A 23,686-nucleotide genomic window follows, 5' to 3' on the forward strand; every position below is an offset into this window, starting at 1 on the left:
CCCCCACCTTACTGGCAAGGGTGAAGAGCAGGTTCTGAGGAAAAGACGAAGCGCTGGCCACTCAGGAGACGCCAGGCTGCTCCTGGACCCGGCCTGCACGGCCCGAGGCCTCGGACCTGGCAGAAAAGGAAGCGGGAAGGCACTCCCCACTGGGCGGCTGGGGACTGTGGGTTCCTGGGCATGTGACACCCCCAAGCCAAAGGCCAGACTGCTCTCTGATGTTATCAGCCAGACTACGCCAGGGAGAGAAGGCTTTCAGGAAAAACACCCCCTTGGTTCATAAAGGGTTTGGGTAAAATACTTTTCCAGAAACCTTAAGAGACAAATCATTTGTGATTTCTGGTGCACTAAACAATTTAAACTGTCACTGGGTCGCCATGAGGAGGGAAACATGGTGAAAGCCAGCCCTTCAGGAGATAAGAAACACCGCCATGCCTGCGTCTCAGAGCCTTGGCAAGGGGTTCAGCAGCCTTTCTACAGGACCCACGGTGGAAGTCCGAAATACAGGGGACAGTGTGTTCCCAAGGGGCTGGCCCGTCGGTCCTCCAGCCCTCCTCTCGCCCTCTCGCCGGCTTGGGGAGGAGAGGCTGGTCACCAGGCTCGGCCCGGGAAAGCACTCCTGCGTGGGCCCGTCCTCCTTTCCAACCGGCTACAGCACCTCTCCCAGGGCCCTGCACTTGAACGGCTTTGCTCGACACACTGAAATCTTTTTCCTTTCTCTTGAAAGATGACAGGATGATGCTTGTGACCTTCTGGAAGAGGTGACTGCTTTTATTATAGGCAGCATCTTACAGCTGTAAAAGTCTCGGGCACGTGCCAACATGCACACCCAGCTCGTGTGCAGACACCGTGGCAGCAGACACCACTGTACACACATTTCTGTCCTACTTTACACACACAGAAACAGGTCGGAGTGAGAGGCCTGGGCAGGTGACACGCCTAAAAGACGTTTGGCACAGTCTATGCTCATTTCCAAAAAGTGGGACTCCGGGCCCGCCTAGCAAGCAGCTGTGGAGCAGGGCGGGTCCCAGCTATGAAGCAGCCCAGAGCAAGTGGTTTGTGGTGGCGTTTACTGGTGCAGCGTTCCTGAGGCTCCCCGCTTCTCTGGACCATTTGTCACACTATGGAAGTCATCAAGGGGAAGCCCAGGGTCCCCTGGGCCCTGTACAAGCAATGGCGGTTCTCCACGACGCGAAGGCTCAGAGAGGTTGAGGTGCAAGCTCTGTGCTCACAGCCTTGCTCCCCCGGGTCAAACGAGCATCCGATCCTCGAGGACACGGCACCCCACAAAAAGAAGCGACAGTGAGGTGCAGGATAATGGGTGTGGGGAATCCTCAGACTGCCCAGCACACACACACACCAGTGGGAAAGGGGTGGGGGGCTTGTCAGCAAACACTGACAAGGCTGTGGGGCTGGACTGCCAAGGTCAGAAACCAAGAGAGACACAAACAAGTGTCACACGTTCAGTGGAAGATGCTTCCTAGAGACGGTCACAGAAATAACACTTCGGACGCTACCATGTCACAAACCTAGCCACTCTGGACGACACAGCCGTCCCCACCCCAAGCCACCAGAAGTTCCAAGGTCCCTTCCCTCCGGTTTAAAGTCAGGGAAGGCAGACTGGCCCCCGGAGGGTGAAAAAGGGCTGCAGAAGCAGTTGCACTAACTACCCGAAGCTCCCACCTGTCCGATTCGGCGCAGATGTTGCCCGCCCCAGACCTCTTCCTAGGAAGACAGTGAGCCACCTGGAGGGTCCAGGCTACTGGGGACCAACAAGGCAGAGCTGCGTATGGCAGCAGCCAAATGCCCCCAATGCCGGGCAGCAACCCCCGACCTCCAAATGCAAGCAAGGACGCTCCACCCTCCCCTCCTCAGAGGCTTAGTTCACAGGAACGTGGGGTACTCCGGCAACTCCATCCTTCTTCCACAGCCTCGGTGCAGCTGGACAGGTGGAAGCCAGCATCCTTCGCACCTGCTACATCGGTTTGGGATGCACAGAAGGGAAAGAGCCACGGAGCAGCTGGCTGCTGACGTCCACCTGGCACCCTCACGTGAAGACATGGCACAGCGCAGGGACAGTCCGCCTTCGCTCGCCCCACCCCCCGAAGTCAGGCACGGACCAAGAGCAGGCCTTCCTCCCCCGCACTCCCCACAGGGGCTCTGACTGGGAACCCAGGCCAGATGCGGTTGTGAAGATCTGTCGTAACACTGGCGAGAAACAAAGCCGGTTTCTGACGAAGTGCTCTGCAGCCGGAAGCTGCATCCATCTTCAGCTTCTTGTGGGTGGGGTGGGGGTTCCTTTGGTTTCACCAGAAACTCTCCACGGGGGCCCAGGCTCAGCTTCACATTGCAGTAGCTCGGTCACTGTATAGGAGCAAGACTGGCCTTCAAAGAGGTGCTTTGCCGGCTGCTGTCTGGACGTGCAAGGTTCTGGAGTTCACATCCGAGATCCTCTCTCCTGAAGGATCTGGAAGAGGACGATGGGGCAGGGGCTGAGGCCTGGACTCAATGCAGACTGCTTTTAGCCCAAGGCTGCTAAGCAGACTGTTGAGGGCCAGGAAGGGAACGCATGACTTCCTACTGGGCTGGTGGGCAGCACAGCGACCCGTTACCCAGGATGCAAGGCAGGACCGGAGCCTTGCCCTCTGCTGAAGCGCCTGGGCTGTGAGACTCTAGCTGAGCATGTTGGGCCTGCTGGGCAGCCGGCCCACTTCTCTGGTGCTCAAGAGAGTGGTTTGGGTGCACCTGGTGACCCCTGGGGGTGCGTGCGTGTGTTTGAGGGGCGCTCGAGGACAAAGAGCACAATGCCCCCAGGTTTCCGGTAACCTAAGAAGTCACACAGGTAAACAAATACCTTTTCTCTTGAGGCAGGAAAAGGAGAGAGAGGAGTTTCAAATGATTAAGGCAAACAAACTACTTTCCGATTTCAAGTGTCAGAATTCAGGCCTCTGAGTAACTGGGGGCAATTAGCTTTTCTTTCTCATGCTTATTGGACAGAGGCTGGGAAAGGTCGGCCCACTTTGGGTCACATTTCCTAACTAAAATCCTCTCACTGCTCTATAAATCTTGGTTTAAATGACACCAGTCAAAAGACCCAAATGAAGGGGAAACTTGGGGCTGGCTTGAGAAGGGTTGGGAAGAAATCAGGCAGAGCCAGGGAGGGGCTGGGGGCGAAGGGGTCGAGGCCACGGGCCGGTGAATCGACGCCTCACCTTTGCCTTCTCGCTGGGCTCTATGACAATGCCGTTGGTGGAGTTATTTAGTTCTCTGGAGACGACACAGAGGAATTCCGCCTGGTCCTCGTTTCCATAGTTATAGGAAGACCCAATGCTGATAAGCTGGGAAAACAGGACATCACACAGTGACACTGAAACACTCAGTGCCACACAAACCAAAGCACCCCCCCCCCAATGCTGTGGACTCTCTGGGGCTGCCTGCATCTCGGCTATTCACCAGGGCGCTCTGGGCAAGGCTTCCCCAAGGAAAGCGAGCGCTCCGTCACGCCCCCCGCCCAGCAGCGCCCCCCGCCCAGCAGCGGGCGCCCCCGGGGCAGCAGCTGGGACTGACCCGGTCACACTCCTTCTAGCAAACACGGAGGCAAAATGGAATGCCTCTCTGGATTAAAGGGACACCTGCTTGGCAGAAACACCCACACAGAGCCGGCCCCTCTGTGAGCTGATGTTCCAGACAGGAAACTGGCCCCCGGCAGGCCCTGCAGAGCACCAGGGCAGCCACTGGAGAGCTACCACAAGCCTTACGCCGCTGGTAGTTTTAATGTTTTCAGTGAACTGATTCCAGGCTTTAATTCTAAATAGGAAACACACGCGCAGAAGGAGAAGCTGAGCCCAAAGTGGGGTCACCCAGATGAGCCCGGGGGGCCTCAGGTCAGGGGGCATGCCTGCCTGCGCCTTCACGTCCACATCCCTATCACGGAGTCACTGGGAACACCCCTTGTCCACACGGGACATTAACAAGACGAGCAGAGTAAGACAAATGTTTTTCACTGGTTTCACAAAGAACACTTTTAAAAAGTGTTGATAATGTCCTCTGCTCAGACTCTGAACAGGTCAAATACTTCAGCAACGTTTGCGGCCTGTGCCCGAGGAGGATGAGGAGGCCGTTCACGGCAGAGCTGATCCTACACAGGGCAAAGTGATAGGAACACCAGGGCTGCTTCTGAAGACAGAGACGCAAAAAGGGACTTCTGAAAAGGAAAGTTTACGGTGACAGTTCAGTGACCTCTTACATGCACACAGAAACAGGGGCGGCCGACACACAGTCGTAATACACTCGATTCGAGCTCAGTCCCCCTGTGTTTTACAGACAACAGACCCACTGAACAAGCCTGCCCTCTGATGGAAGACAGTGGTAAAATCCTGCCTCTCTCCGGCTGTCTGGGTGGCTGTCTGGGCACCTCGGTCACTAGCACAAAGTTTGAGGATCAGAAATCCACAGCCTGGGGCAGCAAGCACACTCTGCATCTGACCCCACCTTCTCCAGGGATTGCCTATGTGTTCCGGGCGCTAAAGCTCTAACTCTGGGGTAAGGAAGGGTGAACCCCAGGCCTCCTTAGGGAATTATTCCAGAGCGTGTCAACAAGCACTTCTGAAAGCGAGAGAGAGAGAAAGGCACTTCAAGCCCAAGTAAGCTGGCAGGCTGGCTCCCTCTGGACACAAGCAAGGTGAAACTTGGGATATGAAGCCGGGAGATCGGATACTGTTCTCGATTCTCCCAACTCACCCTGCACTGCGGAGCAAACGGTCCGCACCAAGCAGCTCCCTTTCCCCGTTTCTGAACAGGACCACAGGGGCCTACTGAGCTCCACGGGGGCTCTTGTTTGGGCATCGGGGGAAGCCCGGGCTGGATGTGGGGTCGCCGTCACTGAGACGTACCTGCTCGAACTTCCAGCCGTCAGACATGGTGGAGACCATCTGCGTCAGCTCCTCCTCCTGGCACTGCAGGACGCGGTACACGTGCTTCACAGGGCCCTGCGAAAACCACGGACACACTTGGGGGCAGAGGCCAAGGGCGTGGCAGTGCGTGGCCTGCACTTCTTTTCAGCGGCTGCCCTCCGCACCCCCCCACGCGGCACTAGTTTCCCAGTAAAGCTCGCTCAAGGGAAGAAGGGCAGGGTCTCCGTGGGGACAGCGATTCCAGCGATTCCGAAGTGCCGAGGAGTGGGTTATGCACTCAGATTTCACCTATTTTCTAAACAGAAAATAGAGTAAAATTACTTTGGACAAGAAAGCCACATTTTCTTAAGGTGCTCATGTCTGACACACAAGCTGAAAACGCAGATCATATTTTAGTTTATTAAGTGTGATGCCTTATTATGGGAATAACATATTAAATAGAAATCCCATCATATGCAGGTGTTCAAGCTATGTCCACCCTCTGCCAATGCTACCTGAGCGTGTCCCAGGGGTCAACGGCCAGGTTCCCGCTGCAGACTGGTAGGCAGGTAACAGGAAACAAGACATTCGGTTCTGGTCCCTGGTCCCTGGCACAGTACCCAAAATGCTCGGACCCTCCTGAGTGACATGTGTCTTTTGTGCGCTACCGACTGGTCGCCAGAGAGACCAAGGGTGAGGAGATCTACTGACTGACTTATGCTGGGGAGAGGGGCTGGCGATTGCTTTCAATAACCAATAACCAATAACCAATGGTTTGATCAACCAACCTATGTAACAAAACATTCCTAAAAAACCCTAAACAACGAAGTTCTGGGAGCTGCCATGTGGGCGAACATATCTGGGCACTGGCGGGAGATGCACCTTGAACGCTCAGGGACAGGCTCCTGGGCCAGGGCCCTTCAGAACCTGGCCCCATTTCTCTCTTCACCTGGCTGTTCGTTCGTATCCTTCCAATAACCTACAGCAGTAAGCACAGCATCTTCCTGAGTTCTGTGAGTCATCCTAGCGAATGCTCAAACCTGGGGCGAGTGCAAGAGGCAACGATGGATGTTTCCTTCTCTTTCTCCCTCTCTAAAAATAAATAAATATAACCTTTAATAAACTTTTTTCTTCCATGTAAGACGTAGGACAAATCTTTTTTTAAAAAAGATTTTATTTATTTCTAGAGAGAGGGAAATGGGAAGAGACAAAGAGGGAGAGAAACATCGTTGTACAAGAGAAACAGCGGCTTCTCACACACCCCCAACTGGGGACCCGGCCCCCCACCCAGGCAGGTGCCCCAACTGGGAATCAAACCAGCGCTTTTCAGTTCACACACCAGTGCTCACTCCACTGAGCCACACCAGCCCAGGCAGGACAAATCTTCTAAAGATTTCAATGCACACGCAGCTCTAACCACGCACTTCGGAAACCACCAGGTGTTCTGTATTACAGAAGTTAGGGCATCACAAGAGCTACCATATTGGCCACGATTGTCAAAGTCCCAGGTATTTAAGACATCATATTGCCTTTTTGATCTTCCTCTTCTGAAGGAAAACTGCTGGTGTTCTCAGACATTCCGAGATTAACTGTTTAACAAAAAGTATCCTCAGAGACAGCAAGGCAGTAGAACGGGGCAGCCCTGGGAAGGGACGGGAGGTCACTAAGAAAAGGCGGGGTGGGACCTCATACTTTGGGCTTCGCCTGCATATCTGCCAAGTGGGTCTCCTTCAAACACAGACCAGTGAAGGGAGACACCCCGTTTGAAGGGACGGACACAGACAGCCACGCGCAGCCGACATCACCTGAGAGCCACATGCAACAACAGCAAAAGTGGGGGTCTTTGAACAACATCAAATCACTGCTTGGAGTTTCAAAGATGGAGAGATCAATTAACATCAAAAAGGTCTTGACATTCCTGGAATAAAAAAGCTTCCAACCAAGTCTGAATCCCCAGGCCTTCAGAATCTAGAACTAATTAACTAAATTGCTGTCATTAGAGAGAAATCTTACAGTGCTCTCAAGGAATCAGCCAAATGGCAAAGAACTAGAATGTTCAGGTACTATGATTTGAATGGTTTCAAAACACATAATTCATGCCACCATCAAAATCTGTACTGAGCAAAAGCTTTTTTTTGGAATATGGAGAATTGTGGGTAAGGCCAGATTTTCAGAACGTCTAAGCTCTTAAATCCCCACCGTGTAAATATAATACAAGGCAGCAAAGGCTGGGCGACACTGGACCCTCTTTCGCCAGCAATCTGCAAGCCCACCAGGGATGCATCTCTGAACGGGAAAGGGGCCCTTCAGCCCTCGGCCAGACTAGAGAACTCAATGAGCAAGCCTTCTTTCCACCTTGGCCAGCCGCGGGAGGTAATGTGACAAGAATTCACTCATTTTCTTATCGGGGGTGTGGGTTACTCATCCAGACAACCCAATCCACTCAGAGCCAGGACACTCTGATACATAAAGTCTGACACAGAGGAAGTGAGGAACTACTTTTCACTTCGGAAAAGATATGCTCCGCCTTCTTCATAATCACAGATAATTCCACATGCAGCAGATTCGCTCTCAAGGGAGCCTCCACCACTGGAGCCAGTGGGGTACGAGGCACACCACGCTGCAGGACGCGGTCAGGCTGGAGGCCGACTCTGCCCCGTGACTGTGGTCGTTCAACACGCAGAGCCTAACTACACGAAAGCGAACCCGTTTCCTCACTAGACTTCAGGCTCCTTGAAGGCATGGGATTTCTAGTCGTCGAAGAATCCCAAGGGCCTAATGGAAGCTACTGTGGCCAGTTAAGACACAGTGGATGGGTGATATGACATGGAATAAGCTAAGTATGCCCTACTGTGTTCCCTTCTCCCACTAGGTGGCAAACTGTGTGTTTCACTTTTGTTACTATAGCTAGGGAGTTAGTATCAAAATCTGGGCTTCATAATAAAAACAGAAGCTGGTATTATTTTCTCAGAAGCACAGTTCACAGGCGGCTTCTGAAGTCTACACCAGGGAACCGGTTTCAGGGGCTGGCAGGGGCCAGATGGGACGTGCTGACACGTTAAAGGCTGACCCTGTAAAGAGCACCCAACAGGTGGAAGCAAGCCTTGGCCTGGTCTTCACATGGCAGGAGACAGATGTCCTGTTCCAGAGAACAGGTGCGGGACCTGAAGTGCCGTGGGCTCCTCCCACTGCCATATGGCAGCCGCAACCTCCCCATTCTTCTAAAGGGACACCAGGCTGTTTCGTTTTCTCTGTTATTTCTCCTTCTCTTCATTTTTGTTCCGAACTAGTCTGGGGGAGCACAGGCTGTCTGGCTGGCAGATGGACAGGGAGCCACGTGAGACAGCTTCCCCATGCAAGTTCAAAACCCATTACCTGTGAAGTTCTGTTCTCATTGTCCCGTATCCTCTCCTTGACCAGCCGCACGAGAGACGCGATGTTGTAGAACTCCGCCTCCTCGAGGACACCTAGGACAGGACCGAACTGCAGTCAGAGGCGTGCGTGAGTTCCCCAAGGGCAGTAGGCAAGCCGCAGTTTACACGCTTGCTACGAACAGCATTTTTCAAGTGTAAGTCTAGTCTCTCTCTGCCAACCTAGGAAATGCTTCTTTGCTGTTTAGGGTGCGCACCCATTACCTTTTCCCCAACAGGAGTCAGAGAGAAAGGTCTGCCCTGTTTACTCCATTCCACACCCAGTTTCCCACCTGGCACCTTCCCTGACTCTCCCTGGACCTGCCCTTTAGCTGCAGGACACCTTTCCCGTATGTCAAGTAGTTCCTGGAACTAATCACAATGGGTAACCCCTGAGCTGGCAATTTTTACCCGAGCTTGCAGTTTGCCCCCAAAATGACCAGGGTGGGTTGTGTGCATAAATATGGATGGACCAAATGTAACAGAATGCTTATTACTTGAACAATATACAAAGCAACCACGAAAGAACCCCATACTAAATAAAAGCAAAGACCTCAGACAGGACAACTAAGTGGGCCACGGGAACTTGTTCCAGGAAAAGAATTTACTATACAGGCCATTATTGGAACAGTTGACATAATTGGAAAATGAACTACAGATAAAAGTATTTATCAACGTTAAATTTCCTCAGTTTGTTAACTATACTGTGGTTATGTAAGAGAATATATTTATTCTTGGGAAATATGCATCGAAGTACCAAGGGGTGAAGTCTGGAAACCATCCTTAAATCTTTCAGAAATAAAATTGTGGGAGGGCCGGAGAGGGGAGAGGCAGGGGCAGAGGAAGAACGAATGAATGACAATGCAAACACGACAAAAAATGTTAAAAATTGGTGACCATGGGTAAAGGGAGTTCTTTGTACTATTGCCCTTTCCTTTAAGTCTGAAATTATTTCAAAACAAAAGTTTTTTAAAAGGCATTAGAAAAGATGCTCATCATTACTCTTTTCAAGAAGCAGAATTACCCATGAGTTGGCAATTGTAGAAGCAGGATGGTGGGTGCGTGGAATTTACTGTGCTATGCCCATTGCTTCTGTATGCATTTATTTTATTTTTTTAAAGAGAGCATTCAGGAAAAAGAGAAAGGGCAAGTCCTCTTATTATTGGCTGAAACAGGGGTGCTTTGCAGCCGCTTCATTAAGTCACACAGCCGGTACAGCCTTCTTCCTCAGAGCTAACATTCCCCAGTTTGGGCGTGCTGGATTTGGGGGCAGCCCCAGTTTTCAACTGAATGCCTTCGATGAGACCAAGTCAAGACTTTTAGAAAGATATGAAGACCCACTTACAGTCCCAATGCCCTAAAAACCAAAGATGATGCACCTGACAATAGACTGAAGAATGAATTAGGTCAGCTGAAAAAATTTACAAGGAGGCATGAGACCAGCCTTAAAAGAAATGAGGCCAAGCTTTTACAATTTTCTTACAGCTGCAAATTCGAACTAAAATTGAAAATCTGAACAACCGAATGTCAGGATGTGTTGCTCCAGGCTGCGGACATTCACTGCTAGCACGTTAGCAAATGTAAAAGGGATCCCGACAGTGACGCAGTTCAGGAAAAAAATTCCCACAGCCGCCAGCAAAGCTGCGCTACCTCTTCTCCATCTCACTAAGGAGGGTGAGCAGAGCCCGACAGGGCTCCCTTAAATGAGACTCCAGCAGACACCACCAGTACCTGGAGGCTCCTGCTCACCTTCATAAACCGTCACTACGCCTGCGCAGAAGCTCAATAAAAAGTCTCAAACCGAAGTCGAAGCTGTGAAACAGAGTCAGCCTGAATTCTCAAAATGCCTGGTTCAAACATGGTCCTTACCTTCTTCTGCCAACTCCTTCGTGATGATTAGTTTCCCATGGCGGAGGTAGTTTAGGATAGGACCGAAGTAGGTGGGGTCTCTGTCGATCAGGTAGGCCCCGGTCTCATCCTGCCAACCAAACACAAGGGTATCGATCACCACGGAGCTCTGAGACCAAGTCAGGACAGGGTTCAACATCCGTCACCATGTGTTAGAAGGGGGGCAAGTGACGCTAGACATTTGCGCACCACAAACCAATGGCAAGAAGGCCAGCGCTGTGATCTCATACTTCAAGATCATTCTAGGTAGGGGATTCTGGATGCACAGTTGTATCATCTATTCTAGGTGTTTACTTGAACTTCTAAAATACTTAAGTGGAAACAAGTACCAACATTCTTCTGTGGGATATCTGTTGTAAAGGAAGGGAGGAACAAAATGCTATAGTTGCATGATTTAAATCTTTGCTTGAGATGGACATGCTGAATTCTCTATTGCCCCCAAATCACATTCCTGATTCTGAGAAAACCTGTTTAGTTGGCAACATTCCTGAGCTCAAGGCCAGTATCAGTGGAAATCTGCAGTGCCAGCTGTACCTCGCATACCCCAGCTCCGTGCCAAGAGGAAGCCTGCCACTGACAGGACTTGGCTCTCAGCAGCTTTAACCCTACTCATCTTCACAGTAAAAGAAATAAGAACAAACTTGCTTCTACTGCAATAAGGCAGACTGGGCAGATGAAAAACCATTCCTCTATAAGCAAGGGTTTGGGAATCTCTTTAAAGTTAGGGCAGTTTCCAGCAACCTGAGATTTATTAGAAGAGAGGTAAGAGATGAATAAATGAGATCAGTTTTACCCAACCCCAAGACTGTCTCAAGGTAACAGGCTGAATGCTATGTGGGATATAGGTGGTATGAGAATGGTGAATTCCTGTGCATTGGGAACCGTAAGATTAACGTGTGAAGTTTAAAAAAAAGTCAAACAACAGTTCAAAGTGGAAATGGGTTAAGTACCTCGGGCCCTCTCACCAGCTTGGTCAGCAGCCATGCATCTTGCCCAACAGCACTCTCGTTTTCATTTTTCCTGGGTCTTAACCCAGTGGTGTTAGGTTTGCACTGGCAACGGTCACCTCTTTCCAAGGAATGCATCTGACTTCAGATGGGACCCAAAACAGTGGCTGTTCCTAGACATGAGCTCTGGGACCACGACCACGGGGAAGAAGTGTGCTATCACGAGAAGCACTTTCCGCAGCTGTCGAAGCCATCCTGCAACCCAGGCACTCACCCAAGGTAAGAGGGTCCTAGAGGAAGTCTGAGAAAGCTACACGAATGCCTTCGCTCACCCTGACCCAGTTCTGGGTGCATCTGGTACATGCAGTGAGGGGCTGACAAGAAGCCAGGGAAAAACTCATGCAGACTTGAGGGGCTGGGATATAGGTGTGGAGTGGGTTCTCCTGGGTGCCGGTGGTCAGTCTCAGGAACGAATCGCTGAGAACCAAACGAAGGGTGGGGTCAGAGAGAGAAACCCTAGGAGCGCCTTAGGATGGGCGACAATAGCTGCCTGGCTGGGGAAGGGCCGGGAAAGGGGGTCTCGGCTCCAAAAGCCCGCCTGTGACGAGCGTGTCGCAGGAATCTGGGGACGCGCCTAGAAGGAACGAGGGGGTCCAAAGGCCGGGGGCGCGCCGGAGGGCGGGGCGCACCTTGTCCGAGTCCAGCTCCGGGTCTTCCTGGCAGCAGAGGCGGCAGAGGAAAGACTTGGGCTCCCGGCCTAGGGTCTGTCTGGTGGTCACGAAGTAGGTGCCGCCCACGTTCAGCCGGACCCAGCGGGCCGCGCCGGCGCCCCCTGCCCGCTCGGGGGGTCCGGGACCCGGCTCGAGCGGCTGCGCGGTAGTGGGCGGGCGGCCGTGCCCACGGAACGTGGGGCCAGCGGGGCGAGGGCTGGGAGGTCCGCGGCCCGGGCCGCCCCCGTCGCCCGGCCCGCTCCCACCACCCCCGCCTAGCCCGGCCATCGCCGGGTCCAGTTGCAGCTCCGCCATCTTGGGCCGCCGCCGCCGCCACTGCCCGCGCGCCGCCGGACCGGCCCATCTCTCGGCAGGGAGAGCCGGACCGGCCCATCGGCGGGGGTGGGGCCGGGGAGAGGGACGGGAGCGCCCCCAACCAGCACTCGGGGACCCGCGCTGTGGTGGCGCTGGGCCCACCCCGAGAGGCGGGACTTCCGGAGCGGAGCTCCCTCCCATTGGCGGGCCGCCGCGCGAGGCCCGCCCCTCTGGGTTGAGGGTTGGCTGGGAGAAGACTTTCCGGTGACCCACTTCCGTCACTGGCTGCTGCGGACTGTGGGGCGCCGGGGTCGGTGAAGGTGAGTAGGGTTGGGGACTTTGGGTCTGCCTCCAGTGGTTTCCTTTGCTCTTTCGCCTCCAGATTTTTCGCTGATCCTTGTCGCAGTCCTGCCAAGGACGTGGGGTCCTACGGTTGCCCCGCCGACGGGTGGCCCCCGGGTGTAACTGCTGCCTCCTCGCTCCCTTCCTTTCTCCCTCCCCCGCGCGGGAGGTCGTAGAGGCTGGGCTGTGGCCGGGTCGCCTCTAACTCAGGCGCTTCCACAAACCTGATCTCGTCCAGTCCGTCCCGGAGCGGCCGGTTTAAGCAGTCCGGTTTGGGGGCAGGGGAAACGTTACCCGGAGGCAGTTATATAACTTGATGCGCCTTCCCCTCCCTCCCGAGGGTCCCAGCTTTCCAGCGCGTGGACCGTTCGGAGCTTCTCAAGTGCAGGCTTCCTATACCCCTTCAACAAACAGTCCTTGAGCCTCTCCTGTGTGCGTGACCGGATCTAGGCGCAGGGGTTTCAGCAGTAAATAAAATCCCTTCATTTATGAAGCCTTCCTGTTCCTGAGGCTTTGAAAGGTGTCAGGAAGCTTATTCCTCCGATGTCTCTAAAAGGCACCTGCCCTTTCACGTCCATTCCGGGAAACCCAGGTATCCTGGGAGGGCAGGAAGGGAAGGGGCAGGTGTTGGACAATTTCTTTCTAAGATCCTGGGGAACATCTACTCCCACCTCCCTTGTGATCCGCCCCATGGTCTGTAAAGACCGTTGACATTTCAGCCTTTCTCCTAAGGACTGACACTGATGTTATTTAGTTTGACAGTTTTACTTTATTCTGTCTTGGATTTTTTTTTAATGGCTGTAATCATTTTCCCTCTTTTCTCAACGTTCATACGTACATTGAATACCTCTTTTAAGGGTGTTGCTGATCATACTCAGGATATGTGCTGGTGCTGCAGAGGATAAATCAGACACGAATAAGAAACACCAGTTGTATTACGAATCTGATAGAAAGGGAATAGAGAGCCCCTTAAGTTTGCCTGAGATGGTGGAGCAAATTGACGTGCAGTTTTCATTTGGCACTTTGAATAGCTTGCTCAGGTAGGCAGGGCTGATGTTAGCGCTATTTTCAGGTGAAGAACTTTTGGTCTAGAGTCTGCGCTATTCAAACCTTGTGGGAACTTAGGTGCGTACAGTTCTGTGCCCTGGAGAATCAGTGAATAAAACAATCTGAGTGGAAATGCATTCAAAATAAATTGTTAACTTGAATGCAATGCATGAGTAAAATATTTCCAAAGGTGGTACATGGAGAACACACTCGGGAGAACTGGGGTCTTAAGGATGAGTTAGGAGTCACGGAATGGAAGGAGGAATGTTTAGGAGAGAGAATATAGTTCTGTGCCAGGTTGTACACCTTGAATTTGGAAGGCTGAGGTGCCCTCCTTTTCTGAGTTAGCAATCCTGATGTCTTTAGTTAATATACCCACCACTCAGAGGACGCTGATCTATTTCTTAAAGCACTTCCTATTAATAAGATGACTTTTATAGAATTCCCTCCTAGAACCCTGTTTCGATCTAAGCTATTTTATTTTCTAGGATCTCAAGATGGCTGGGCGAAAACTTGCTCTGAAAGCCATTGACTGGGTAGCTTTTGGGGAGATAATACCCCGAAACCAGAAGGCTATCGCTAACTCCCTGAAATCCTGGAATGAGACCCTCACCTCTAGGTCAGTACCTTTCTGAGAGGGAGCCTCTCGCCTTGCCACATACATCGAGACACAACAGTGATGTGCAGTTACATACGATTTGGGCTTTCTCATGTTCTTCTGACAAAGTATGAAGGAGCCCTCGTATCAAGTTACCAGATGAAAGTAGGGGTTTTTTGCTTTCCTGTGCTCTTCCTCCCAGAGAACAGTGTGATGATAGGTCCAGGCTGTAGGAATAAGGAACAGGGAAATTACTGTGAATTTTCGGGTGCTCCGAGAACAATCTTAACTTTTGCTTTTCCGTGTGAGCAGGTTGGCTACTCTGCCCGAGAAGCCCCCTGCTATTGACTGGGCTTACTACAAGGCCAATGTAGCGAAGGCCGGCTTGGTAGACGACTTTGAGAAGAAGGTGAGACTTCAGGCCGCTAAAGCACTGGTCTTACAGCCTGGCTCGTGGCTGGAACGGGAGGAGAGTAGATGATTGCGAATGCCTGATCACAGCAAGGAAGGAAGGGTGGTGCTAAACCCTCGGGTCCCAAAGGCAGCTCGGGAGAGGGGGGTGTGGCCGAAGGTCTTCCATTAGGTGATTTAAAGGTGAATAGAATACACGCGAGGGATCCAGGGTCTGTTCACTGGGCAGGTTCCTCTCCAAAGAAGCAGTACAGGATGGCCTTGGTCAGGGGCCGGAGGGCTGTCAAGGTACATTTCCCATTCATCTCACCCTTGGGAGAAGCTAACATCTCTTCTCCTCTTTCACTGTTTTCTCCTGTCTCCGCGCTGCCTTCCTTACTGTCTTTCTGCTGTAATTTCTTGTCAGCCTATCAAGGGCCCGCTCTGCCAGGGGCGGTGCTGAGCACTGGGCTCTAACACTAAGCGGTCTTTTCTGGAGACCATCTCTGTCTCCATTATGCCAACATACTTCCACCTCGTCCACAGGGGTTCACTTCAACCAGAATTTCTCTAGAAGTCAGAGGCTCTAGGAGGCTATTTCTGAGGTCATCCAGTCTGGCTGTCCCTTTGAGATGAAGACACTGAAGCTCATTGTAATAGAGAATTGTCCGAGGTGTGCAGTTAATTTTGGATGGGGCTGAGAAGCACCTTGATCTCCCCTTCTCAGTCTTAGTATTTTTCCCGCTACAACAACTCAGATTCATCCTGGTTTCCTCTTGGAATGGAGAATGGGTTTTTATGTGCTCTGTAAGGATTAGCAGCCCTTCCTTTGGGCTCCTGGGTGTATTAGCAACAACTCGCTGTGCCTGTGTTTGCAGTTTAATGCCCTGAAGGTTCCTGTGCCAGAGGATAAATACAGTGCCCTGGTGGATGCTGAAGAAAAAGAAGATGTGAGTAGTTGAGGCTGTTACGTATTTTAAAATCCTCTTAATTCCTGATGGCTCTATATTTCTTAGTCACTAGGCTAGGGTAGATTGAACTAAAAGGAGCAATAAAATAAAACTCTAGAAAATGCAACCTCTATAGTTGCCTGGGAACGGGAGGGGGGCTGTTTAATTTGTTTTTTCTCATGATTGTGGCTGTATGTATTCACAGATGAATACATACAACTGATCAGGAGTTTTTCTTTAAACATGTGCATTTTATTGCATGTCATTGTGCCCTAACAAACAATGAAGGAGTCAGGTAGGGAAATGATCTAAGGTGGTATTCAGATACCCAACTACAAACTCAAAAGCACTGGAAGCCCGTGTCGGCGCTCCGGTGGCCCCACCAAGGGGCGGTCTGGCTTGTCGGTCTGGCGGCTTGTCCTGGCCATTTGGTAACCAGCCCCCATGAAGCACAGGCATCGTGTGGGCTACCTAGACGAGTAACTTGCTGAGGAGCCCTGGTCCTGCCATCATAAGCTGGTCCTCCTGTATGTGCTTCCTTGCGCATTTAGCAAAGCTGTAGTTTGCCCCGCAAAGCAAACTACATGACCCCAGTAGCCATGGCATTCTCCATGTATTCTCCAGAGCGAGGCAGCAAGAGTGGTCCGGCTCTGCGACTTCACAGACCTTAGGAGCCTCAGGGTCAGCACAGTTGAACTTGGTTTCAAAACGGAATTTCTCCCTTCTTTTAAAGGTGAAAAGCTGTGCTGAGTTTTTGTCTCTCTCAAAGGCCAGGATCGAGCAATATGAGAAAGAGGTAAGGGTGAGCTTTGGCTTTTGTGACAGTTTTCCTCTTGCACCTGGTGGCAGTAACTGCCTTGGATTCTTTCCTGAGTCTTTGCAGCCCTGTTTCCCTTAACATACTTGCTTGCCTTCCAGCTGGAGAAGATGAGGAACATAATTCCGTTTGATCAGATGACCATAGAGGATTTGAATGAAGTCTTCCCAGAAACCAAGTTAGACAAAAAGAAGTATCCCTACTGGCCTCACAAACCAATTGAGAATTTATAAACTTCAATCTGGGAGAAGGCTCTGTGGACATTAAAAATAAACTGTGGACATTAAAAATAATTATATAATGCTGCGTGTGTCTGCTGTTTTGCAGTTGAGCTAGTCGCTACTTTGAGGCAGCCTCATGGGGAGGGGGCTTTTTGTTCCTCAACTGGGAGGGTGCGCCTGTGGGTGTGTGCTGGCCCTGTTGTCTAATGATCTGCATATGCTCCTAATCCCAGCAGGTAAATGATCTAGAGGATTCTAGAAGTTCCCTTTGTTGAGTGTCGGCATTACACCTTAGTCATCTTTATATTCCCCCAGGCTTACCATTGTGCTTGGAATTTTAGAAGAGTCTTAATATGAATTCATTATGAATGAAAGAAAAGACCTGTGAACCTTCAAGAGTTCACATCTGGGGAGATTATCACACACAAACCCTGAATAATAGGGCCAGCTGGTACATTAGATCGTGCCTCACAGGACACACACTGCATTCCAGGAATCATTCTAATCACTAGATAAATATTCTCACAACACCCCTATGAGGTAGGTAGGATACCAGCCAAGACATTAAAGAAGTCCTTTGAAGGTAACAAAATTGCCAGTGGCACATTTACCATTCTCTACCCAGAGGCCTCTACTCAGTAGCTTCCCGTCACCCTCTATTTTTTTTAAAGATTTTATATATTTATCTTTAGAGGGGAAGGGAAGGAGAGAAGGAGAGAAATACCAATGTATGGTTGCTTCTCATGAGTCCCCCCCTGGGAACTGGCCTGCAACCCAAGCACGTGCCCTGACTGGGAATCGAACCACAGTCCTTTGAGCTCACAGGACCGTGCTCAATCCACTGAGCTACAGTGGCCAGGGCACCCTCTTTATTTTGAATCATCTCTTGTTTGTTACTTGTTCCTGTCCTCTCAATAGAATATAAGCTCCTTGGAGGCAGACTGGAGGACGTTTTAGGGAGAGGTGAAGGCTGAAACCGGAAAAGAAGCAATGTCTCGTGCAGCCCAGGCCCTTGATGCTGCAGCTAGGGAGCGGGGCCTGGGACCTTGAAAGTGCGTCTGTGAGCCTTGGCGACTGGTTTGGAGTAAAGAAGAGAGGAAGAGTTCTGGATGACCCCGGAGAAGGGAGAAGATAATTCTGTACTCAGAATTCTTTGTTTTGTCATTCTTGTCAAAAGTACAAGAGACAGTGGTTTTGAAACATTTTCGAGTCAAGGACTTGAAACAATCCAGTTTCGCCCGGAACAAGTACAAGTCTCCCAAAGTGCACATAATGTGAGACATTCAACTTCAAGAGCCCAGCCATAGCTCCTCGGGAGCTGTGGGCTTCGAGGTTTAAAAAAATCCCCTGTGGCCATATTGGTAGTTTTAAAAAACATTTTACTAAAGGAATACACAGGAACAAAAGAAAATCATAAAAGTACATCTCTCCTGTAGTCCCCTTTTTACAGGCCCCCTGGACCAGGCCCTGGCCGGGCAGCTCGGTTGGCCAGAGCATCGTCCAGGCACACCAAGTTTGTAGGTTCGATCTCTAGTCGGCACGTGCAAGAACCAACCAGTGAGCGCGCCAGTGAAGTGGGACCGCAAAGCGATGCCCCTCTCTCTAACAATCTACAAATTAAACACTCCCGGGGTCACACAGTTTGAGTGTGCCACCTTTCCTCCTGTCATCGGTGGTTATTCCTACTGTCCGGTGACCATGGGCACACATGCTTCCTTGTACACACATCCCTAGTCTGCACAGAGCTGTGGGTGTCGTTGAGCTGGGGACAGTGCACAGTGGGGTGGATGGCATGGAGTTGGGCAGCATCCCCATCTCACCTGCCCATCCCCAAGGGGTGGCAGTCCGGGAGTGGAGGGGCCAGGGCTGCAGCTTTGCCTGCTTGTAACTATAGTGATTCTCACAGAACACATTAGTTTCTCCAGATGAGTGGATACCAACTCAAAAGATGCAAGAAGCAGGGCCCCATTAACCCTCAGCCATTTATCATTCAAGGTGTAGTTCGAACTTCTGGCCAGGATGGAGGCGTAGGTGGAAACACTGTGCCTCCTCGCACAACCAAGTTTAAAGACAACAAAGTTTTAGTAACAAAAACACAACCAAAACACAGAAAATTGAACTATATGGAAGTCCGACAACAACAAACTGTTCAGCCAGACCGGTAAGAGGGGCGGAGCCAGCGGTGGAGTGGGGTCAGGCTGGAGAGATCCCCCGGACCGCCCCAGGCACACAGGCGGCAGTTTGGCGTGGGGTAGCAACAGGTGAACCCAGTGAAGGCGCAGGGCGGCAGGCTGACCTCAAACATTCTCGTGCAGATAAACCAGGCGAAGGAGCGAGCAGTGAGACAGAGCGAGCAGTGAGACAGACAGCGCAGGCCCCAGCGGCGGGAAGCAGCAGAGGGCACCACCATTGCCCCTCTCTGACCCCGTCCCCACATACAACATCACAACCCAGCGACTGAGTTGCCCCGCCCTGGTGAACACATAGGGCTCTGCCCCTCATAGTAACAGGCACAAACAGACCAAAACATTATGGCTCAAGAAGAACTCAAAGCCCCAGAGCCAATAACTCTAAGCAACCAAGAAATAGCCAACCTATCAGATGCACAGTTCAAAACACTGGTGATCAGGATGCTCACAGAACTGGTTGATTATAGTCACAAATAAGAGGAACATATGAAGGCTAAACTAATTGAAATGAAGAAAAATGCACAAAACTGGGACTCAAATTAAGGGAGTGGACCAGAAGGAAGAAAAAAATGACCAAACAGAAAAGTATAAAGAAACAAGAATTCAAAAAAATGAGGAGACGCTTAGGGACCTCCAGGACATCTTTAAACGTTCCAACATCCGAATTATAGCGGTACCAGAAGGGGAAGAGAAACAGCCACAAGTGGAAAACTTACTTGAACAAATAATAAAGGAGAACTTCCCCAGTCTGGCAAAGGAAATAGACTTACAGGAAATCCAGGAAGCTCAGAGAGTCCCAAAGAAGTTGGACCCAAGAAGGAACACACCAAGGCAAATCATAATTACATTAGCCAAGATTAAAATGAAGGAGAGAATTCTAGAAGCAGCAAGAGATAAGGGACAGTCACCTACAAAGGAGTTCCCATCAGACTGTCAGCTGATTTCTCAAAAGAGACCTTACAGGCAAGAAGGTGCTAGAAAGAAGTATTCCAAGTCATGAAAGGCAAGGACCTACAGCCAAGATTGCTCTATCCAGCAAAGCTTTCATTTAGAATGGAAGGGCAGATAAAGTGCTTTTCAGGTAAGATCAAGTTCAAGGAGTCACCAAGCCCTTCTTATATGAAATGTTCAAGGGACTTATCTAAGAAAAAGAAGATAAAAAATATGAACAGTGAAAGGACAGCAAACTCACAGTTATTAATCACACCTAAAACAAAAGCAAACTAAGAGGATAGCTAGATCGGGAGCAGAACCATAGCAATGAAGATCACATGGAGGGTTAGCAACAGGGGAGCGGGAGGAGGAGAAGGGGGGAGAAGGTACAGAAAATAAGTAGCAAAGATGGTAGGTAGAAAATAGATAGGGGGAGGGCAAGAATAGTAGGGGAAATATAGAATCTAAAGAACTTGAGACACATGGACATAAAGAGGTGGGGGAATGGTAGGGGAGGGGTGTGCAGGGTGGAGGGGAATGAAGGGGGGAAATAGGACAACTATAATGGCATAATCAATAAAATATATTTTTTAAAAGGTGTAGTCCGGCATGATTAAAAAGAAAAAAAGAAAAGGCAAAATAATTGCAGTGCTATTAAGAAGGAAATGAACCGCACCGTTTTTATTCTATGTGAGTAATAGAAAAAATGCCTTATGCGAGACTCGAACTTACATACTATGTCACTGATACAGGGACTTTAAACTAGTGTTTTAACCACTAAGCCACCGGAACAGCATGTGAGCAGACTCTGATCATTTGCCTTTTCAGCTGTGATGCCCCGGGGCTGCGTAATGACACCACACCGGAACTTTCTGGTAGGAAAAGCTAAGGTTGGAATTCAGCTGTGACACCAATGTGCTGTCCTCTCGGAGGACTGTTCACGGGTACAGGAAATGCGAATTTTTAACTTCCGGAACCGGAGTCGGCTGCTTTACTCGCTGTGCTACGCAAAGTCCACGGGGACGCAGCGCTACTGCGATGCTTCCTTAGGGATCTATAGATGCACTGGCACAGAAATCAACTGCGTAGATCGCATCCTCGCTCCACTTTCGCCGAACCGGTGTCGTACCCTGTAGCACCTGCAGTGGGCGCCACCACCCGCGAAGAAGTTCTACCTGGACCGCGCATTGCTCATGACTCTATGCTAGGACCGCGTGGCCTAACGGATAAGGCGTCTGACTTCGGATCAGAAGATTGAGGGTTCGAGTCCCTTCGTGGTCGGTGCTATTTTGGTCGAGTGGCCTTTGGCCAGCGGCACAACTATAATGCGTCCCCTCTCCTAGTCCCTCTGTCCGTTGACATGTCATCTAAGAATTTTAGACGTGCGCGCCACCGGACCACCCTAGGTCTGAGCCGGCCCTTCCCAATCGTCTCCTCTTGGTCTTTAGCTTTTCGCATAGCACGGCTGTGTACCCTCCGGTCGCCTGGCTGTCCTGCGGCGACCTGTACTACTTTCTGGTCTAGGAGTACGCAGTCCAGCCGCAAGCGTGGAAAACGGTGCGATTTGTACTCGTGGTTTTGAGCATTACCATGGAACACGTGGCCGCTGCGTTTTGTCGCGCCCCAGTGGCCTAATGGATAAGGCACTGGCCTCCTAAGCCAGGGATTGTGGGTTCGAGTCCCACCTGGGGTGATGTATGTGGGCTTGCCCTAAAGATAATTTTGGTTCTGCGAATGGGCAACCGGGGGCTCCATTCCACGTGATCTGTACCCTGGACACTCCACCGCCCGTCTCCTTTACAGTCCCCTCTCGTTTGCAGTATTGCTGTCTATCCTCGGCCCCGTGAATTGTAGGAAAGTTGACAGAGGTGGGTGGCGCTGAGGGGTGCTTTGTTTCAGGCAGCCATTTTTCCACCGTGCTCACATGGGGTCTGGGGGCGTCTTGAATAGAATTCAATCACGATGGAGTGAATTTTTCTGAGTAACAAAAAACGTGAGCTTTACCCCAGGTGGGACTCGAACCCACAATCCCTGGCTTAGGAGGCCAGTGCCTTATCCATTAGGCCACTGGGGCCCGCAGCTTATCCTCCTCGCATCTTTTCCTCTAGTAGACAGTCAGACTTCGGGTGCAGGAGTCAGTGGGGCACACGTTTACCGAGGGATGCCGAGCCAGGGATGGGCATGGAGAGGCCCCCGGAGCTCACAATCCAACGAGAGGATGCGAGAAGATGCTACCTTGGGAGGCGAGCTGACCAACCTGCAGCCTCCACACGGGGAAGCACAGTTCGGGCTGGGACTGCCCGAACACCCGGACCATGGCGGATGAAGACTGAGGTTCGAGCCTCAGTAGTGTCTACTGCTGAACCGACAGAAAAATCGGGTGTTTTAGGGAAAAGTGGTGTAAGGAGTGAACGAGAACAGGCTAGCCTCAATCACGAATACTGAAACTTAAACCCTGAAAGTCTTCACTATCACGAGACAAGGGACAAGCAGGAGGAATAAATCCTTCCATGTGTACACACACGTATATGTTATATGCCAATGTATAATATGCAGAAAAGAAATATATCGGCCAAATAAATACTTCACCCTAATATTTTGTTCCTTTAAAAGTCACACAAAAAATAGCACGAATAAAGAATACGCACATTTTTAAACGTTGCAACGTTGAAAATCCACTATTAGAACCCATGCACATCTGAAAGATGTCTCAGCAGAAGCTTCAGGCAAGGGCAGGCAGCACGCATCCCCGTCAGGCCTGCGACGAGACCTGGCCTCCCCACCCCCCACATTTCAGGGCACAGGGCACTTGGACATGCTCCTGTTTCTCTCTCCAACGCGTGGAGTCTGCAGAAACCCACCTCCTTCCTTCACATCAGCAAGACCAGTTTAACCGACCTGGCTCCAGTCTCCTGCCCTCATTTCAGTTAATCAGTTTGTTTGTTGAAGTGTAACGTTCATGCGGCAAAGTGCACACATCACAGCCCATGAGCTACAGAACATTTACAGCCTCCCAGCTGACCTCCACCTCCCCTGACTACTTTCCTGATTTGCATCACCGTTAAGCAGTTGTGCCTTATTTTGAACTATGTATAAGTGGAATCGTACCCTTTGGTAGCTTGGCCTCTTTTGCTCAACACTGTGTCCATGAGGTTCATTCATGTTCATTCTTTTGCCCTCAGTTTTTTAAAAGAATAGGTCCTACCCCTGGGCTCTACTCTCTACCCCTGAGCCTGTTCCTTTTCTCTGTACCTCTTCCTTCCCTCCTGTCTGGAATGCTTTTCCAGGTCTTTTCACATGCCACCCATGTCTTCTGAGGACCTCAGAGGGCCAGCACTTTGCTCAGGGTCACCCACAGGGGTGCCTTCTCCGGTTTCCCCGCTAACACAATCTGAGCCAATTTCTCCGGGTTCTGCCTCGCTTCCTCCTCAACTGCTCCTGCCGGTCTCCAGATTCTGCTTGTCCTCTTGCATCCAGCACCTCCCAGAGGCAACCTCACTCCCAGCTGCAGGTTCCACCCCCTCTCCTGGACATCAGTACCTGGGTATCGGTACCTGGGCATTCCTTCTCAGGCCCCACAAAGTCAGCCTCTCCCAGGCAAACCCATCTTCGCCTAACCACCCTCCCAGCCTGCTCCCTTTGTGACTTTCCTGTTTCAATGCACAGCATCGCCCACGTCACACACCTGTTCCCTTTCCACGTGGGCCAATTTTCTGTCCCCATAATCCTTTTGCATCTATTTTCTCTCCATCCCTGCTGTCCCTGCCCCAGTTCCAGGATAGGTCCCTGACTGCTCACTGGGGTCAGTCTACCAACCCCTGCTCACTTCCCTGTGGTCTTTCCTCCTCCGTTCATGGCCAGATTAATCTTCCCCTGACAGCCCCTGTAGGGGTAGAGTCTGAATGTCTTGGCTGTCACATTTAAGGACTTTCTAGACCTGGCTCCCACTCAATGTGGCAGATGTGTCTTCCGCAGCTCCTCATCCCCTGGGTCCCTGCCAAACTGTGCTATTAATCA

At 51.0% G+C, this 23,686-nt stretch overlaps 2 protein-coding genes and 3 non-coding genes across 6 annotated transcripts; 3 read left to right on the top strand and 2 right to left on the bottom strand.

Moving 5' to 3' along the window:
* Positions 1 to 745: 745 nt before the first annotated feature.
* KCTD2 (potassium channel tetramerization domain containing 2) lies at positions 746 to 12,401 on the bottom strand. The gene is made up of 6 exons (XM_037065805.1): positions 11,847 to 12,401; positions 10,172 to 10,280; positions 8,268 to 8,359; positions 4,893 to 4,988; positions 3,213 to 3,338; positions 746 to 2,467 (listed from the first exon to the last, which is right to left on the bottom strand). The coding sequence occupies exons 1-6, from the start codon at positions 12,381 to 12,383 to the stop codon at positions 2,438 to 2,440; spliced, it is 990 nt and encodes a 329-aa protein (XP_036921700.1). The 5' UTR covers positions 12,384 to 12,401; the 3' UTR covers positions 746 to 2,437.
* A 20-nt stretch (positions 12,402 to 12,421) lies between these two features.
* On the top strand, positions 12,422 to 16,602 carry ATP5PD (ATP synthase peripheral stalk subunit d). 2 transcript variants are annotated; one of them, XM_037065939.1, is made up of 6 exons: positions 12,422 to 12,502; positions 14,060 to 14,190; positions 14,482 to 14,578; positions 15,438 to 15,509; positions 16,243 to 16,305; positions 16,428 to 16,602. In XM_037065939.1, exons 2-6 carry the CDS (start codon positions 14,069 to 14,071, stop codon positions 16,557 to 16,559), a joined length of 486 nt encoding a protein of 161 aa, XP_036921834.1. In that variant the 5' UTR covers positions 12,422 to 12,502; positions 14,060 to 14,068; the 3' UTR covers positions 16,560 to 16,602. The 2 variants fall into 2 exon arrangements, with proteins under 2 accessions (XP_036921834.1, XP_036921842.1); XM_037065947.1 differs by lacking the exon at positions 12,422 to 12,502 and adding an exon at positions 12,733 to 12,824.
* A 4,275-nt stretch (positions 16,603 to 20,877) lies between these two features.
* TRNAR-UCG (transfer RNA arginine (anticodon UCG)) lies at positions 20,878 to 20,950 on the top strand. Its single transcript has one exon. It is a non-coding gene; the product is annotated as a tRNA-Arg (tRNA).
* Positions 20,951 to 21,289: 339 nt separating this feature from the next.
* Positions 21,290 to 21,362, top strand: TRNAR-CCU (transfer RNA arginine (anticodon CCU)). Its single transcript has one exon. It is a non-coding gene; the product is annotated as a tRNA-Arg (tRNA).
* A 308-nt stretch (positions 21,363 to 21,670) lies between these two features.
* TRNAR-CCU (transfer RNA arginine (anticodon CCU)) lies at positions 21,671 to 21,743 on the bottom strand. The gene has a single exon. It is a non-coding gene; the product is annotated as a tRNA-Arg (tRNA).
* Positions 21,744 to 23,686: the final 1,943 nt, after the last annotated feature.

This window comes from Sturnira hondurensis, unplaced genomic scaffold, assembly GCF_014824575.4.
Source record: "Sturnira hondurensis isolate 20B ecotype Veracruz unplaced genomic scaffold, ASM1482457v3 Scaffold0001221, whole genome shotgun sequence".
NCBI classification, from domain to species: domain Eukaryota; kingdom Metazoa; phylum Chordata; class Mammalia; order Chiroptera; family Phyllostomidae; genus Sturnira; species Sturnira hondurensis.

Bases quoted from the DNA above. Each gene is read 5' to 3' on its own strand.
- KCTD2 (XM_037065805.1), bottom strand. From the start codon at position 12,383: ATGGGAGGGAGCTCCGCTCCGGAAGTCCCGCCTCTCGGGGTGGGCCCA. The intron at 4,989-8,267 runs GTAATGGGTTTT...TGGTTTTCGCAG, and splicing joins ATGAGAACAGAACTTCACAG to GGCCCTGTGAAGCACGTGTA. The intron at 3,339-4,892 runs GTACGTCTCAGT...CTGTTTTCCCAG, and splicing joins ACGGCTGGAAGTTCGAGCAG to CTTATCAGCATTGGGTCTTC.
- ATP5PD (XM_037065939.1), top strand. From the start codon at position 14,069: ATGGCTGGGCGAAAACTTGCTCTGAAAGCCATTGACTGGGTAGCTTTT. The intron at 14,191-14,481 runs GTCAGTACCTTT...CCGTGTGAGCAG, and splicing joins AATGAGACCCTCACCTCTAG to GTTGGCTACTCTGCCCGAGA. The intron at 14,579-15,437 runs GTGAGACTTCAG...CTGTGTTTGCAG, and splicing joins TAGACGACTTTGAGAAGAAG to TTTAATGCCCTGAAGGTTCC.